The sequence below is a fragment of the Tigriopus californicus genome, chromosome 4, assembly GCF_007210705.1.
Source record: "Tigriopus californicus strain San Diego chromosome 4, Tcal_SD_v2.1, whole genome shotgun sequence".
In the NCBI taxonomy this organism is placed as follows: domain Eukaryota; kingdom Metazoa; phylum Arthropoda; class Copepoda; order Harpacticoida; family Harpacticidae; genus Tigriopus; species Tigriopus californicus.
Genome location: NC_081443.1, coordinates 8305457 through 8319657, shown reverse-complemented (window position 1 = coordinate 8319657; position 14201 = coordinate 8305457). Strand labels below are relative to the sequence as shown.

General features: G+C 40.3%; 1 protein-coding gene and 1 long non-coding RNA gene across 2 annotated transcripts; both read right to left on the bottom strand.

The window, feature by feature from the left end:
• Window positions 1–7809: 7809 nt before the first annotated feature.
• On the bottom strand, window positions 7810–8744 carry LOC131879372 (uncharacterized). The gene is made up of 2 exons (XR_009373150.1): window positions 8458–8744; window positions 7810–8203 (listed from the first exon to the last, which is right to left on the bottom strand). It is a non-coding gene; the product is annotated as an uncharacterized LOC131879372 (long non-coding RNA).
• A 357-nt stretch (window positions 8745–9101) lies between these two features.
• LOC131879029 (growth hormone-regulated TBC protein 1-like) lies at window positions 9102–10819 on the bottom strand. Its single transcript, XM_059225220.1, has 6 exons — window positions 10601–10819; window positions 10330–10537; window positions 10024–10266; window positions 9689–9849; window positions 9319–9613; window positions 9102–9255 (listed from the first exon to the last, which is right to left on the bottom strand). Exons 1-6 carry the CDS (start codon window positions 10651–10653, stop codon window positions 9178–9180), a joined length of 1038 nt encoding a protein of 345 aa, XP_059081203.1. The 5' UTR covers window positions 10654–10819; the 3' UTR covers window positions 9102–9177.
• Between the last annotated feature and the right edge of the window lie 3382 nt (window positions 10820–14201).

Sequence of the window (14201 nt, the reverse complement as noted above, 5' to 3'; positions counted from 1 at the left end):
TAAAATTATGGATGAAATTCCAATTCTTATTTGCCTTTCGAAAAGTTACCATTACAAAAGCTAAAATGCAAATAAATGCAACTGCAATTATTCTGACTTCAAACACGATTAAGTGCGATTGCAATTACGTTTTTGTCACTTTAACCACGATTTGTGGATTGCACGTGTAATTGACGACAAAGAGTGACAATTGATAGTCTGGAAAGTGGGAGAAATATTTTAATTATGCATTTCATCAACAATAAACAAAATTGTGTTTTTCAATGCTTATGGAAGGTTTGAGTCCACAAGAACCAGTGAATAGTGGGCTGACGAGTTAAAGTTAAGACATGGCACTACTTATCGCACTCAACGAATTTTTTTAATCTTTGCATGAGTGCTAACAGAATTCAGAAAAATTAGTGGAATCTTTTTCCATTCAGGAATTTTGAATACCATTGGTTCAAAAGCTCTGAAAGGTACTTCATAGAATTGATGAGCTTTTGTTAATCGTTAGTTACCGATTGATATGAGAACATAGCTTTTGACTTAATGATTTGATTGATTTCACAGCTGCACCATGGATTTTGTACGATAAAGAGACGAAATGCCAACGAAATCAATGAATCAAAACTCACAACCTTAATTATCATTCTTGTCATTCATCCTTCGTCGTTTTTTTTTTGGTTTTTAATGATTACTGGTATATCGAATTGCATTGGTTTTGGGAACCACATTTTCCTTTTGACATGTATGCAAGATTTTGGAGCCCCTCTAACTCAAAACTAATCGGACTAATTGTTAGGAATCGTTATTTTATAGCATTTACATCAAGACATAAAGGTAAAGTTGACTTCGAATATTGATAAGTTACAACCATTAGAACGTCTAACCCTTTTCATTTGTTTTTACAAAGTTAGAACCATCTTAATAGATGAAATTGTGTCCTTCATAAGAATAAGTTCTTGCTTATCTGATTTGGTCTTAAAGGAATTCGTGTTTTAAGAGGGCGCTCTTGCCTGGGTGGCTCGTTTTCTGTGCACTTTTGACTGGCAAGCAGAGACATCTACTGAAACGTATTCTCACTTTCAGCTTTCATATTTACATATATGCCGGATAAAAAGGGCCGTAAACGGCATATATCTCTCTTTGCTTTTTTGTTCTTCTTTGCCTTAAAATGCTTCTTTTGATGCTTCAACATTGTGCCAGTTTTTGCTGAACACATGCCCTCTTTTGTTATAAGATTAAAAAGTTATGAAACACTAAATTCAGCTCTCTTCTTTCCCGGGATCCTTCATTGTACAATTTGTTTCCCTCTAATATTCGAGGGGAATACTTAGGCATCGTTGATCCGGTTGCATCTTTTAAGTCAGACTTGGACAAATTCTTAGATAGCATTCCAGATCAACCCTATATTCAAGGACTAGTTCGGTTTGCCAACTCAAACCCGCTGTTAGACCAAACATCATAAAAGGATTAAAATATATTAAATAAACGAAGTATAAGCTTTCAGATTAATAGTACTGGAGATTGCATTCCCTGTAGCGGTTAGAAATGCCCGTGAAAAACAAAAATAATGATAATAATGAACAATGTCAGTTGAATGTATTTTAGGATTAATTGAAACAAATAACCTTGTCTTAAAATCATATTCAAGCATGACTTACTATGGTCTAGAAGTGTGCATTCAGGCTTTTGTAGGTCATTTTAGAAAGTTCGACAATATTTGATGAGATATGAGGATAATTCGTTCTAGAGCTTAGATTGCACTGTTTTGATTGGAAAAGATAATATACGTCCGATCACATTAAAACAAGTCGTTTTCAAAGAAAGAGTCAATTTGTTTTAGGACCAGGTAGAAAATGTCAATTTTGATTTGGTCCTATGTAACTATACATCTAAAATCGTTTCTTCCTATGCCTTGTTAAAAAAGCACGAGATTTTGCTAACCTGTGCTGTTCAGCCTTCACGTTCATTATTAAAGACGCAGTGGGCCCCTAGCATTATATATCGTATCATCTTATTTGCTTTTCAAGGCTTTCTGGATGCTTTTGAGGCCTTTTTAAGTGCTTTTTGGCCGTTTACATACTGATAGGTTTAAGATGCAATCTGCACTTGATGAGAAGGTTGAGGGAGGACCAGCGATATTGTTTCGATGCCTTGATATCCGTCGAAAGTGCCCTTTCCTCTTCATTAGGTTTAATTAAACTCCTATAAACTGTCACCTTTTATATATGAAAATAAAGTAGACATACCTACACTCGTCTTCAAATTACTAGATGTATCATTTTAGGACTTTTTAGAATTTTTAGAATTTTAGGACTAGAGACAACGATTGAAGGGTCTTGCTCCCCTGTTGTATTAGGCACAAAATTTGGAATTATGAACCATAGACGATCCACTGATTGATATTTGAAGTTTGTGGGTTGTTGGTACTAAAAAGTACTGAAGAAGTTACGCAAATTAATTTGACGTATTCATGAGCCACAAATTCAAATGAGCGAGAAAAACAACAATTAACAGTTTATTCACGTAACCACATGTGATCACATAATGTCAAAAAGCCCTTAAGACAAATAAAACATGATTCTTTTTTTTGCTCTTCCATGCAGTAATTTACTTCCAGAGTCGAAGATGAGCCGCAATTTAACTTGCTTTTTTGGTCCAATAAATAGATCGAACGCTTCTGAGGTAATGAGTCAACATCCATTCATTGAATGAATGCCTTTTCTGAGAAACTCCCCAAGTTGTTTGGTATTTCAAGAATGTCGGGATACGTTGCATCTACAGTACGTTTCTTGTGGGGAGTTAGAAAGAGGTGATTGTGCCAAACACATGATGATATTGGTCCATTGGTCTCTGGTTATCATCTGCCTGACGAGTATGTTCTTGATTGGTGCCATTTTGACATTGTTGAAGATTCTAATTGAAGACACTCGCGAGGACATTTACTACTCGCGAGATGGGAACCTCTACATCCTCACCGATGTTTGAGCTCAAGACGTTGGATGCCTCATTGGTTGCAGCTCAATATCTTCCGTTTGAGTTGTTTTCAATGCCAGATCTGAGTGACTTGGGGCGGCACTTCTTCTCTCATTGCAAGTGCAAGTGATGTAAAGATACACAGTGTGTTTGACTTGATCCATGAGGAACACGATCAAGAGTGGAACCAATAAGGACTCACAATAACTGAGCCAAGTGGTAGCTTTGAAAACGGATAGTGGGACCTCTTCTATCAAGATCGGGGCAATCAGCATCAGCAGGAATGATGGGGCTTGAAGGATCGCATGAACGATTGATAGTGTGATTATGACTGGTCTAAATTCTGGATCGACCCTGGCCTCGTTATACTTCTTGGATTTGACTCTCGACCATCTCAAGAAAAACGGCGTGAGGATCAGGGAGGGCAAAATGAAGAGAATCACACAGACATAGATCATCATAGCCGAGTACCTCGGGATCATGGCACAAGACTCAATGTCCAACAAGGATCCAAACGAGATCACGGGTGGAATCGACAACAAAAACGATCCCAGCCATACCCATCCAAGTACGATACCCATCTTTATGAGCGGGATCTGACCGTCGTGGATGAAGTGAAGCATGATCAGACTTGGCCACGTCCAAGATTTCACACATATCAACATAAGATGAGCCCCCATCCAAAGGGTGCAACCCGTGCTGCCCAAAGGGTTGTAGTCTTCATTCAATGAGGTGTGAATAATGTGAAGTGGCAGTACAACCACCACCATAAACACCTCGGCAAGGAGTGCACTGAATAACGAGAAGTTCAAAGGTTTTCTGTACTGTCGATTGGAGCAAAGCACCGCAGCCACCACAATGATCAGAACTAGACTCAAGAGGATGATCACGGACAGGAACACATTCGGAAAGGTGGATTCCATCTCGTCAGAAGACACGCCCATGACATTGGAAATGGAGGGACCCGCGGACAATTGAGGAACTAGAGCGCTATCACTTGATCTCATTGAGGTGTCTCCAGTTTGCAATCGTTTGGGACAATTGCTATTGCCATAGCAAGGGATATGCCATCCAGCATGATTCCCGGTGTCAATGTGTCGTAATTCACGAGGCATGATGATAACTAATAAATCTTAGTACTTAGCAATGCTCTATATAGCGGAACAAGTGATGTGCATTGCCGAATTCTGACTCAGGATTGAAATTCACGGGAATTGAATTGGCATTCGTTGCTTCTTATCATAAGCAAAAAAAATTATGTTGCTTGTTCATCTCTTTCAATTGAGATAGTGAGATCATTTATCTATAAGCGTGGCGTATTGTAGGTCGAAGCATGATTTATGGCCAAACTATGCCAACATCTCCAGGCATGTTAGTGAGCATTTCGTGAACAATGAGTTTCCAAATGAGATGAACTTCAATTGCGAATGATTCAGATCGAGAACTCGGACATGGAAATTGGAGTCCTTATCTCTTTCACCAATTGTAATGTGACTGACTCTGATGATAAGATGAGTAATACAAAGCTGGCTGTGGTTTCACCCTCAAATCGAAAAGTAAATATCGCTTCACTATCAATTGATCATTCATTAATGCGCTGAAAATAGACAATAAAGAAACTGCGGCTTTGACGTTGCCACTACTATTCGCTTCTCGCTATTGTTCGAAGACAATAAATACATGGTTTCGCAGAAAAAGTGCTCATCATTCTTCTGAATCATTTTCAAGTGAAAACTAATTTGGTCAGATTGGCACACTAGCCGCGGTTGGTTGTTCCGAACCAACCACCAACCAACCCAGCAACTATGCAACCATCCTTGGCCAGGATTTTGTCGTGTACCGCCAGCCTTTTAGCCCCATCCAATCCAGGGAAGGTTTCACTGACAGATGGTCCGTGACAATGAGATCGCCCTGGACGGAACGGAACAACAAGCTACAACTGTACCGCCCGAGAATAGTAGTCGGATAGTAGTAGACTTTGGAGAGGTCGTACCGGAGAAAAACGAGCACGACCACACGACACTCAAGCTCAAGACGAAACGGGACGAGAAAGACTGACTAAGTTCGTGATTCTGATTCCTTCAGGATCTGCTGGGCGCGGGTCTGTACTTTCCGACAGAACATTGTTAGGGTGGCATAACCTCAGCAGGACAAGTCGAACAAGCAGAACGTTTCCTACCCTATCTTTTCGTTTTCCGGACGGGAGCTTCTTTTTCTGACATAAACATGGCTAGCGAATTAGTTCAACAAGGAACAAAAAGCTGGCGCTTCCCAACGACAGATCAGCCTAATTCGTCTCTCAAGGTTAGCGGTAGGATTTACGTCAGAAAATGAGATGGCATTTTATTTTGAACATTTGGTGGTTTCCTCGGATCATGGCCTCAACTGGGGCCTATGATTAGAGGTCGTTCACCTAACAGCCAATTTGAAGGTCCCAAAAGGTTGAGTGAGAAGTGAAGTAGAGTTGCGTGGATTAAATTGATGACTACGGATTTGTTCTGCCCTCCGTTCAATAAGGAGGGAAGTCGGAAGCACGGTGAACAGCAAGTCGGAGAGAGAAAGGCATGCAATCTCAGGTACCCCTTCATTCCCCTCCCCCTCCCCCCCTTTGATGCCATGTTTCCCTTCCATCTGGCTGATAGGTTGCTACGTTGTTATTGGATGGTTAGATAACATTCTTAGAACTTATTACAACTCTGAAACTAGAGCTTGAAACTAAATCCGTCCGTGCTCGGAAATAACTTGAACGCTGTCTTGGCCGTTCGAGTTCGCCGTAGTGAGTGCATGTATGCGTGGGATGCATTTTTAGCACTATTTCGTCTCTTGGAAACCTCTGGGCACTTTAGCCTTCAGGATGTTTGTGGGATTGTTGTTGTTTGTTGATACAAACCAGGCCAGAGCCACAAGACAAGGGCACCGTAGAAACTCTTTTCCCAACTTCTTTCACGGGCTATCAGAACCGCAAAGGATCCTCCTCTCTCTCTTCTCGTGTCGGATTTCTCCGTCTGCTCTGTCCGCCATTTTCTCCCCGAGTTTCTCTCGGGCTTGCGCCGTTGACAGCAGGAAAATACCCCCGTCTCTTTTGGCGGATCTCGCAAGGAGCTCGTTGGAAACGTGAACGGAAAGGGAAAGTGGATTTTGGCCGCCAAATTTCTACCTGTAAGTACGCGTGGTAATTAAACGAAAACAAAGGAAATCTGGAGAGTTAATTAAGAGAAGTGTTAATGAGTAAACAAATCCGACCAATGAGAGCGTCGGATTGGGCTGTTTTTCTTCACACCTGGTCTTTTCGTTACGCATCATTGAATAAAGAAAGGCATTTCAGTTAGGCGAAAAGAACAGACGCAGAGCGAATGGCGCACTCATTTAAACTTTCACTTTCTCGAGGCAGTCACTCTTGAAGCTCGGCTTTTTACGATCCTCTAGCAAAGACACCGACATGGGGGGAAACAATGAGGGTGGAAAAGAAAACCCGAGCTGAGAACCAGGGATGATCAGAGCTCGATGTCCAGAGAACATTACATTCGAAATACTTGTATGTATAATAATATAAAGAGGTATTGTTCAAAAGGTAGTAGAGTACTTGATACTTGATCTACGAACAAGTTTAATGTTTTTGCGTTTAATCCGAGGTAGAATACATTTTATGGGTTGGATATTGTGGATATTACCGCTATTGTGCCTACGGACACGTTTTTTTCTTGCTCTCCTGATAGTTTCTCCTCTCGGTTTGTCTCGAGGAAAATTTTGGAATGCAAACGAACGTTTAAGTAGGGTTAAAGAGAATTTATGTTATGGCGTTCCAGCCGGTTTATGGAAGGCCATAATTTTGGGTTATCCGCCCTTCTCCCACTATCCACCATCCTCTCTCTCTCACTGGTGTGTTTTTCTCTCGGGTGTGTTACTAGAACTCCTCCATCTTTATGTGAACAGAGTACAAAAAGGCTGCTTGGGAAATGAATTGATCCAGTGAATTTATTTGCCAGAGGGATGGTCCTACTCATTGATCATTGGGGTCTACGTTCCTCCTTCCTTGGCAAGAAGGATATTAATATTGTCTTGCATTCATTCATGCAATAGTCAGTCGTTGTAGACTGTCCAAATCAGGGAATCTGTCCATTAATTTCCAGAATATGGGACATTAATCTTGCTGTCGGCCTCCTGGGTTTCTTCCAACGTCGACTTGGCTGTGTAAAATGTGATGCTCCAATTACCATCATCAGTCATTGATGTTGCTGTGGTCATAAATCATTGGGACCAGCCTTATTTTACGGCAAAATCAATGAATACTTATCACACTGTGCTCACTCAGCAGCAGCTAGGAAATACAGAACTTTTCGACATGTCTCGCATCAGGAAGTCATAACCGCCCAGAGGCTGGCCTCGCTTTTATGGCCGAAGAGGGAGGCATGATGGGAATTGTAATGTGCCCTCGCACACTCCAAAGGCTCCACATACTACAACAGTGCCCCCACACACGATCCAGAGAATGAACGAGCATACAGAAGCAAAATGGAAGGGGGCCATGAGGCATGAACCGACAGCTACCAGCTACTAAACATACCAGCTACCAGATCCGCGCTTTGGCCTGCGAGGAACCTCCATCCAGGAAGGGTGAGAGAAGGAGACAGAAGCTCTAGAAGCCCTAGAAGCCTTTTCGAAAGAGCTCTGGTTTGTGTTATGCTGCGAAGGGCCCCCAAATATCAGGAGAAAATGGATCTCCAGAGGAGCCAACTTTCTTACTGCACTGCCACCCATGCCCAGGCGTCCAGACCTACAGAGATACTGAATGAATGCTCTCTTTTTCTTGATTAGCCACAATGCACAATTCCTAGACTAGCAAGTGTATTCATTCAAATATTATATTTTCTTGGGATGCTTTGGAGTAGGTTAAAACTTGACCATTCTTCTTAAGACAAAAAAACTACAAGGATTGCTCAAAAGAGTAATAGTATAAAACAAAATACCGCCATTGTTCATTCCTCTCTCGCAATTTTAGGGAGATTTTTGAGCCAGTAGTTCGTTTTCCCTATTCCGGAAGTCTCGCCAACATTTCAGATAGCCCGGAAGCTATCGCCGAGAAGAAGGACCCTGGCGGACGGGTTTGACCAGGCTCAGAGAACACGCCAAGAGTCGTTTCCTGTCTGCCGGCAGTTGGCTGGAGTAAACATTAGGCCTGCCCCCGTCAACAAGGCAAACCCTCTTGATAGAGATAGATCGAACGCCATTTAGACATCCACTTCTGGAAGTAAGAAAAACTACGACATTTGACGACCGTTCTGAAGAGAAAATACTGCATTCGGGTTCAATCCTGGACATTCATTCATCCGCCTAGACAGAGATCTTGCATTTCATTTCTGCTAGAAAATAATCTACTAACTTTATCAATAACCCAAATAGGCGATAAATTTCAAACCAAATTTTTGGTGTCGGCATTGAAATCCTCGTCTCCTCTCTCTATTTTGAAGTTTTTCGCGTTGGTTCTTACCGACGTACCTCAAATTTTGTTGACGTCACCAAAAGTAGGCCTAGGCAATACTGCATGAATTGCGCTCCATGGGTGTTATGAGCTCTTGCTAACGAATGTACAAAAATCTGACTTGCTGTTTTTGAAGGTGCCTCGTCACCACGTTTGAGATGATGCACCTGCAAGTTTCGACGGGGAACCCAGTCAAAGTCTTCTCCTGGAGGCAAACAAAGTACCGACGATGTCCCGCCGTAATCCTATGCAAAGGAAATGCTGAATAAGTATTGTCAATCCATCTCAGTCTCGCTCTATGTGGAACTGTCTAGAGAGAGCAGCAGTCTTTCTTTGTTCGGCTGGAGCAGAAAGAATGAGTCGACCAACGACACGACACGTTAACGTCTTAAAGAGGTTGAGTTCCTGTTGCGCCGCTTTATGTTTATCTTGGAAGGATGGCTTTCTCTTTCAGCCTTGCTAGGTTTTCGGATGAGTCCGGAGGATCGATTAAGAGTGATTTAAGGCCAGGGAATGCCAGCTTCTGTCCCAACATGCCATATGAGAGCTTGCTCAGACTAAATAACTGTTTGATACTATCTGGTCTCCGGAATGGCAAATCCATATCCCAAAGTACTTTGCCGTATCCATTTTGCTTTTGATCGAGGTTGAGCGAATAATATAATATTTGAAATTAGTTTATTCAATGTGTTGCAACAATTTGATAAAGACAGTCATCATTCCAGTGATTCCATTGATTATGCTTCGTATCCATATCGATGTCGAAGTTTTGTGATCGTCTTTGAGGGCAACGGACTTGACTTTTGGAAGATTGTCTGTAATTAAAAGTTTTTATAGGTCACAAACGAAGCCAGAAACAGGCACGTTTTAAAACTTACAGTCATGAAGTCGTGACATTGCATTGTGTCCGAAGTGAGCGTACAATTCTGAAACGTCTGCACCATTTCGGAGAATTCTTTGGTTTTAAGGATATTTTCCGTGTTCATAAGAATTAATGAGATAGCTGCCCGCAGAAGAATCTTGGATCCTTCATAAAATAGACAATCCCAAAGTCTCAAAACTGTCTCCACTGGAAGAACGTCGCTAAACAGACACACAAACCATTTGGAGCAAACCAAAGCCCATGGCATCTTGAAAGCCTCCACATGGCGATAAACGGTGGGTGATTTGATTCTTTAATTTAAAAAAATGGCATTATTCACCTCTGATCATGAATCATTTCGATAACCCGGAGAGTACAATTTTTACCTGATTATTTCTGCCAAAACTTTAACATCGGTTAACAAGCCAGGGATATCTGGTCCATAATACTGAGGAAGCAGGTCGTCGGTGAGGCATTTTAGTAGCCAAAATGATTTTTCCTCATCCTTCGTAACAATCAACAACAGTCCAGCAATGTAATTCAACCCCTAAAATATGATAAGAACACAAGAGAAAGTGTGTTTAGTGCGTAGAAAGACATGATGACCTCTGAATGAACTAGATATGTCATGTTCATTCATTCATTCATTCATGTACACAAACACTGATAGGCCAACATTTTGACTGAAGATCACTTTAAATCAATGTTAATCCCATTCTACCTGGCAATATCCAATGTGAGGGCTTGAATTAGCGAATGCCAACAAAACATTATGCAAAGGCCTCTTCAGACTTTTGACGTCGTTGTCTTTGGTAAAATACATATTATTTGGAAACGTTCGGTGAAGATCGTTCTTGATCTGTTCTTGAGCAACCACATCGTTGAGAGGTTGCGATAGCATGTCTTTATAATGCGTTCTTTTGGCTTTCCGTTTGTCATCCGCTCCACTGATTCGCATCCAGACCTGCAATAACAGCTTATAGTCACTGTTGCAAACGTTCATTGATCCAAATAGAAGGCAGCATACCTTAGTCCGATACTTATTGGGAATGCCTTTTCTGACAAATCTTTTCAATGTTCGATTCTTTTTGAGGTCCTCAGCCGAGGACTTTTGCAAGAGTTTCTCCCATTTTTGTCCTCGTCTCACCAAAACGCCAAGATACTCGGACATGAAAGCCTCGTAAGCTGCCACATCAAAATCCACGGGCCTCTCAAATCCGTACTCGTCATACGAGCTAAAGGAAAGAATCGAATACCGTGAACACAAAAGTTCTAGTTCAATATTCAATGTTCCTTACCTGAATTTTGATATCGGGGAGTTTGTAGCTGTCATTCTAGCCTGACGAGTCATGAACTATTCACGAACGAATAGACTCGGGTTCAAAGCCACATTTTGCAAAAGAAAAAAAATCACAAGTGCTGCAAGGCATACTACTGGCTAAACGGAGATTAGCTTTGCCTCTCATTGAAGGCAGTCCAATTCACGACTGCCTGCAAAGAGGTTTTGAGAGTGACGAACCCAGCTAGGCGTTTGCTTTGACGTGTATCTTATGACGTCACTCCATGGCTTGGAGGTAAATAAGGATCAGAACAGCGGACAATTCAAATTTCAGTGTGGAACCAACAAGAGCGTCGTGCTACAAGCACGGTCTATGTATTTTTTTGCTACAAGCACGGTCTATGTATTTTTTTAACCTTTTCACTTCTGTGTTCGAGTGTGTTCGAAATTCTCTGGGGGACAATCCTTGGGGCCCAGGAGATCTTGTTATGCATGATCAAATGGGCCTCAAAGATGAAACCTGGTAGTGCTGGGACGAGTCCGGACTCGAGTCCGAGAGCACTCGAGTTATTTACTCGATTTTGGAGAAATTGACCGGACTCGAGTCAGTTAGACAGACCTAAGAACTCGAGTCCGGACTCGTCAAAAAGTTTAATCATTTTTTTTCCTAGAATTTCAAAAGACGAGGATTTTTACCCAAAATAGGTTCAAAAAGGCTCGACAATTCCAGTACTCGGTATCGTTGTTAGGGCGAGTCCTTTGATATCTTAACATCTTACCAGACTCGAGTCTTGTACTTCAAAGTAAGGTGATTACGGGTTTTACCCAACCCAAAACCAAAATAATATAGCAAAAAAAAGCCTCCTAAGTAAAAGCTGGGGCTCCAGAAAAGAATCCGTATCAATTGAAAAATGTCCTAATGTCAAACACTGTCACAAAGGAATTTTATCCTCTTACAAATAAAACGTGGAAAGTCAATGAATAACCTAATAAATTTGTAAGTTGTGTGCCTAGCATTTTGTAACAAAATACTAGAAGAAAATATAACAAAGGGGGCTAAGAACATTGTAACACTTTTCTTTTGGATTCATATCAGTTATTTTTGCATTTTCACATGTTTTTTTATGTTCACTAGTTTTTTGCGTTTTCCCGCCTGAAAATGTTTTTTAACATCTAGTAATGACTCAAAACACCCCTAAACTACTCACTACTAGCTCCTTTTTTCGACTGCTAGAGCGGCCTGTGTTTTTTCGTATCTCTCTCAGCAACGGAAAGAAACTTGAAGCCTCGGGGCAATCTTCCCAGAATTTGCAAAATGCCGCAACATTACGTAGAGCTATTGAGAATGGGTAATGTTCTTTAAATAGGGAAGATCAGGGCTAAAGTTGGCGCTTGCTCTTAACGACATTGAAGTTGTTCGTGGCTTTGAATCTTGTTTCATTGGCAATGCTGAATTAATGGCCTGCATTTGCTCAATCAAATGCTCAGAAATGAAGCACTAAAGGAACAGATTGGTGTTCCAGTAAAAATGCAATGGCAATTGTCGTTACGGTTACTTTTTCAAAATATAAGTGGCTAATATTTCAGGCCTATTGCTTAATCATAGCCAAAATATGCTAAATATAAATAACTGAGATGCAACCCTTAAGGTAAATATCGGTAAAACGACAAAAAAAAGTTATATCGCATAACCAAAAGAAGTTGTGTTTCAAAATAGAATCTAAGAAGATCCACTTTACCCACATATAAATGGTAATATTTTTTGCAGGATTGCAACAAAAACATCTGAGGCCATGATGGACAAACAGCATTAGAAATAGCCAATCTTTTAAAGCTACCCACTAATCACGTGTGCATTCAAAAGTCATGGAAATGTAAAGAAATGAGAAATTCGTCGAAACATACTCAAGTCAGAAGATGATTTTCTCTCACCATTCCTCTTGACAACCTGGCTCGGAATCAGGTCTTTTGGTCCAATACTTTTACATTCAATGTAAAATTTTCTCAAAAAGTTCTCAAAATTACGCATAAAAAAGGACCTCAAGATGCAACCAAAGATGCAAAAAATAAGCTCAGGATTCACATAAGGATGCAAATGAACTTCAAAGATGCTTTATATTATTATGGCATACTGAAGTATCTGAAGCAATTTGTTAAGCTGGACCCAAATATTCTAATAACAGTATGCTCTGACTCCAGTGGATCAGCATCTAAACAACAACAATCAAAGACTAAACTTCCATAAGAACCACAGGCATTGTCAATAGAAGAGCTAAAAGCTTTGACTCTAAATACAAGAGTCAAAGCCAAGAACGCCTTCAATATCGCTAAGAGACTGACTCTTCCTATTCAGTATTTATTCTGACAAAGTAGTTATTCTTTAAGCTACTGAATATAGTGTGTTGGCAGTCGCCAATCTATGGAAGATTGAAACAAAGGCTTTAAGTTTGCATCTGTTGCTCAGAGAGAGAAGCAAAAAATAAAGACAGTTGGTCATCAATTGTTAGTTGTAACTTAATGAAGCTTTTTTGTTTGAAGTGGTCGTCGTGAAATTTTGCAGGGCCCTTTACCTAACAAATGAGTAAAATTCACTTGAAGGCAAAATGAATCTTCTTAGGCTCTACTTGAAAGCACAAGTGCCTTCAGTTATTTGAGAGTTTTTGCCATTTTACAAATATTCTCCTTATGGGTTGCTTCTCAAATGTTTCAATTTGACATATGTTCTGGCAAAGAAATATCCATTTTATTTGCCAGATATCTTTGAATATGGCCATGATCAGAGAATGGTCCTGAAATATTGGTCATTTAGATTATTTGGATCAATAGTCATTTCCATTGAGCGGATCGCGGAGAAAGCGCCACAAACAAACGTAGAAACGAGAGAATGCATACTCAAAGATGCCAAACTTTATCTAGAGATCATTTAATGAACAGTTTATTGCCCAAGTACTGTGACACAATGAATAAGCCCCACCAACTCTTCTGTGAGGCGTTTTAAATTCTCTGTGGGTAAAGTTCGGGACAATCATGACAAGTAAATCATAATTTTACTAGAGCTTGTATACTGCATGATTAACAACGCTTCATGTCAACACTTTGGCAATCATCGTTTCCAACAATTAGTATAAGGGATAGCACAGTTTCATAAGTTATTGGTGGCTGATTTACAAAACATCATTTTTGGCTAATGTAACGTTAGCTATTTTAATCTAATGGAAAAAGATGATGCTGAAAAGCGGCTGGTATGCTCCAAGTAAACAATATATACAGAGTAGCTCTCCGTCCATTCTTATTTGGATGTTAATAGTGATTGTAGTTTTATCATTGTAAGATTCAAAGGGTCGCTCGTAAGGGTTGGTGGTGTATTTATGTTATAGAGATAAATCAGTCATAAGTTGTTCAGCAAAAATCACCTCGTTAAAGAAGCAAAATTTCAAACGAACATTAAAAAGTGTGAACATGCTTTCATTTTAAGCAAACTGTTCTGCTGTTTCATTCTAGCAAGGCGGGTAATATATCTCACCTAAACTGTGCTGGTAACAAAAACGCAAAAGAGCAAAGTTTTAATAATGAATTAAATGATAACGCAGTGATAAACCAAACCAATATCAACGTTTTAA

Excerpts from the sequence above, each read along its gene's own strand:
- LOC131879029 (XM_059225220.1), bottom strand. The coding sequence starts at position 10,653 with ATGACTCGTCAGGCTAGAATGACAGCTACAAACTCCCCGATATCAAAA. Across the intron at positions 10,538-10,600 it reads TCCCCGATATCAAAATTCAG|CTCGTATGACGAGTACGGAT; the intron begins GTAAGGAACATT and ends TCTTTCCTTTAG. Across the intron at positions 9,614-9,688 it reads GTTTTGGCAGAAATAATCAG|AATCAAATCACCCACCGTTT; the intron begins GTAAAAATTGTA and ends TTTAAATTAAAG.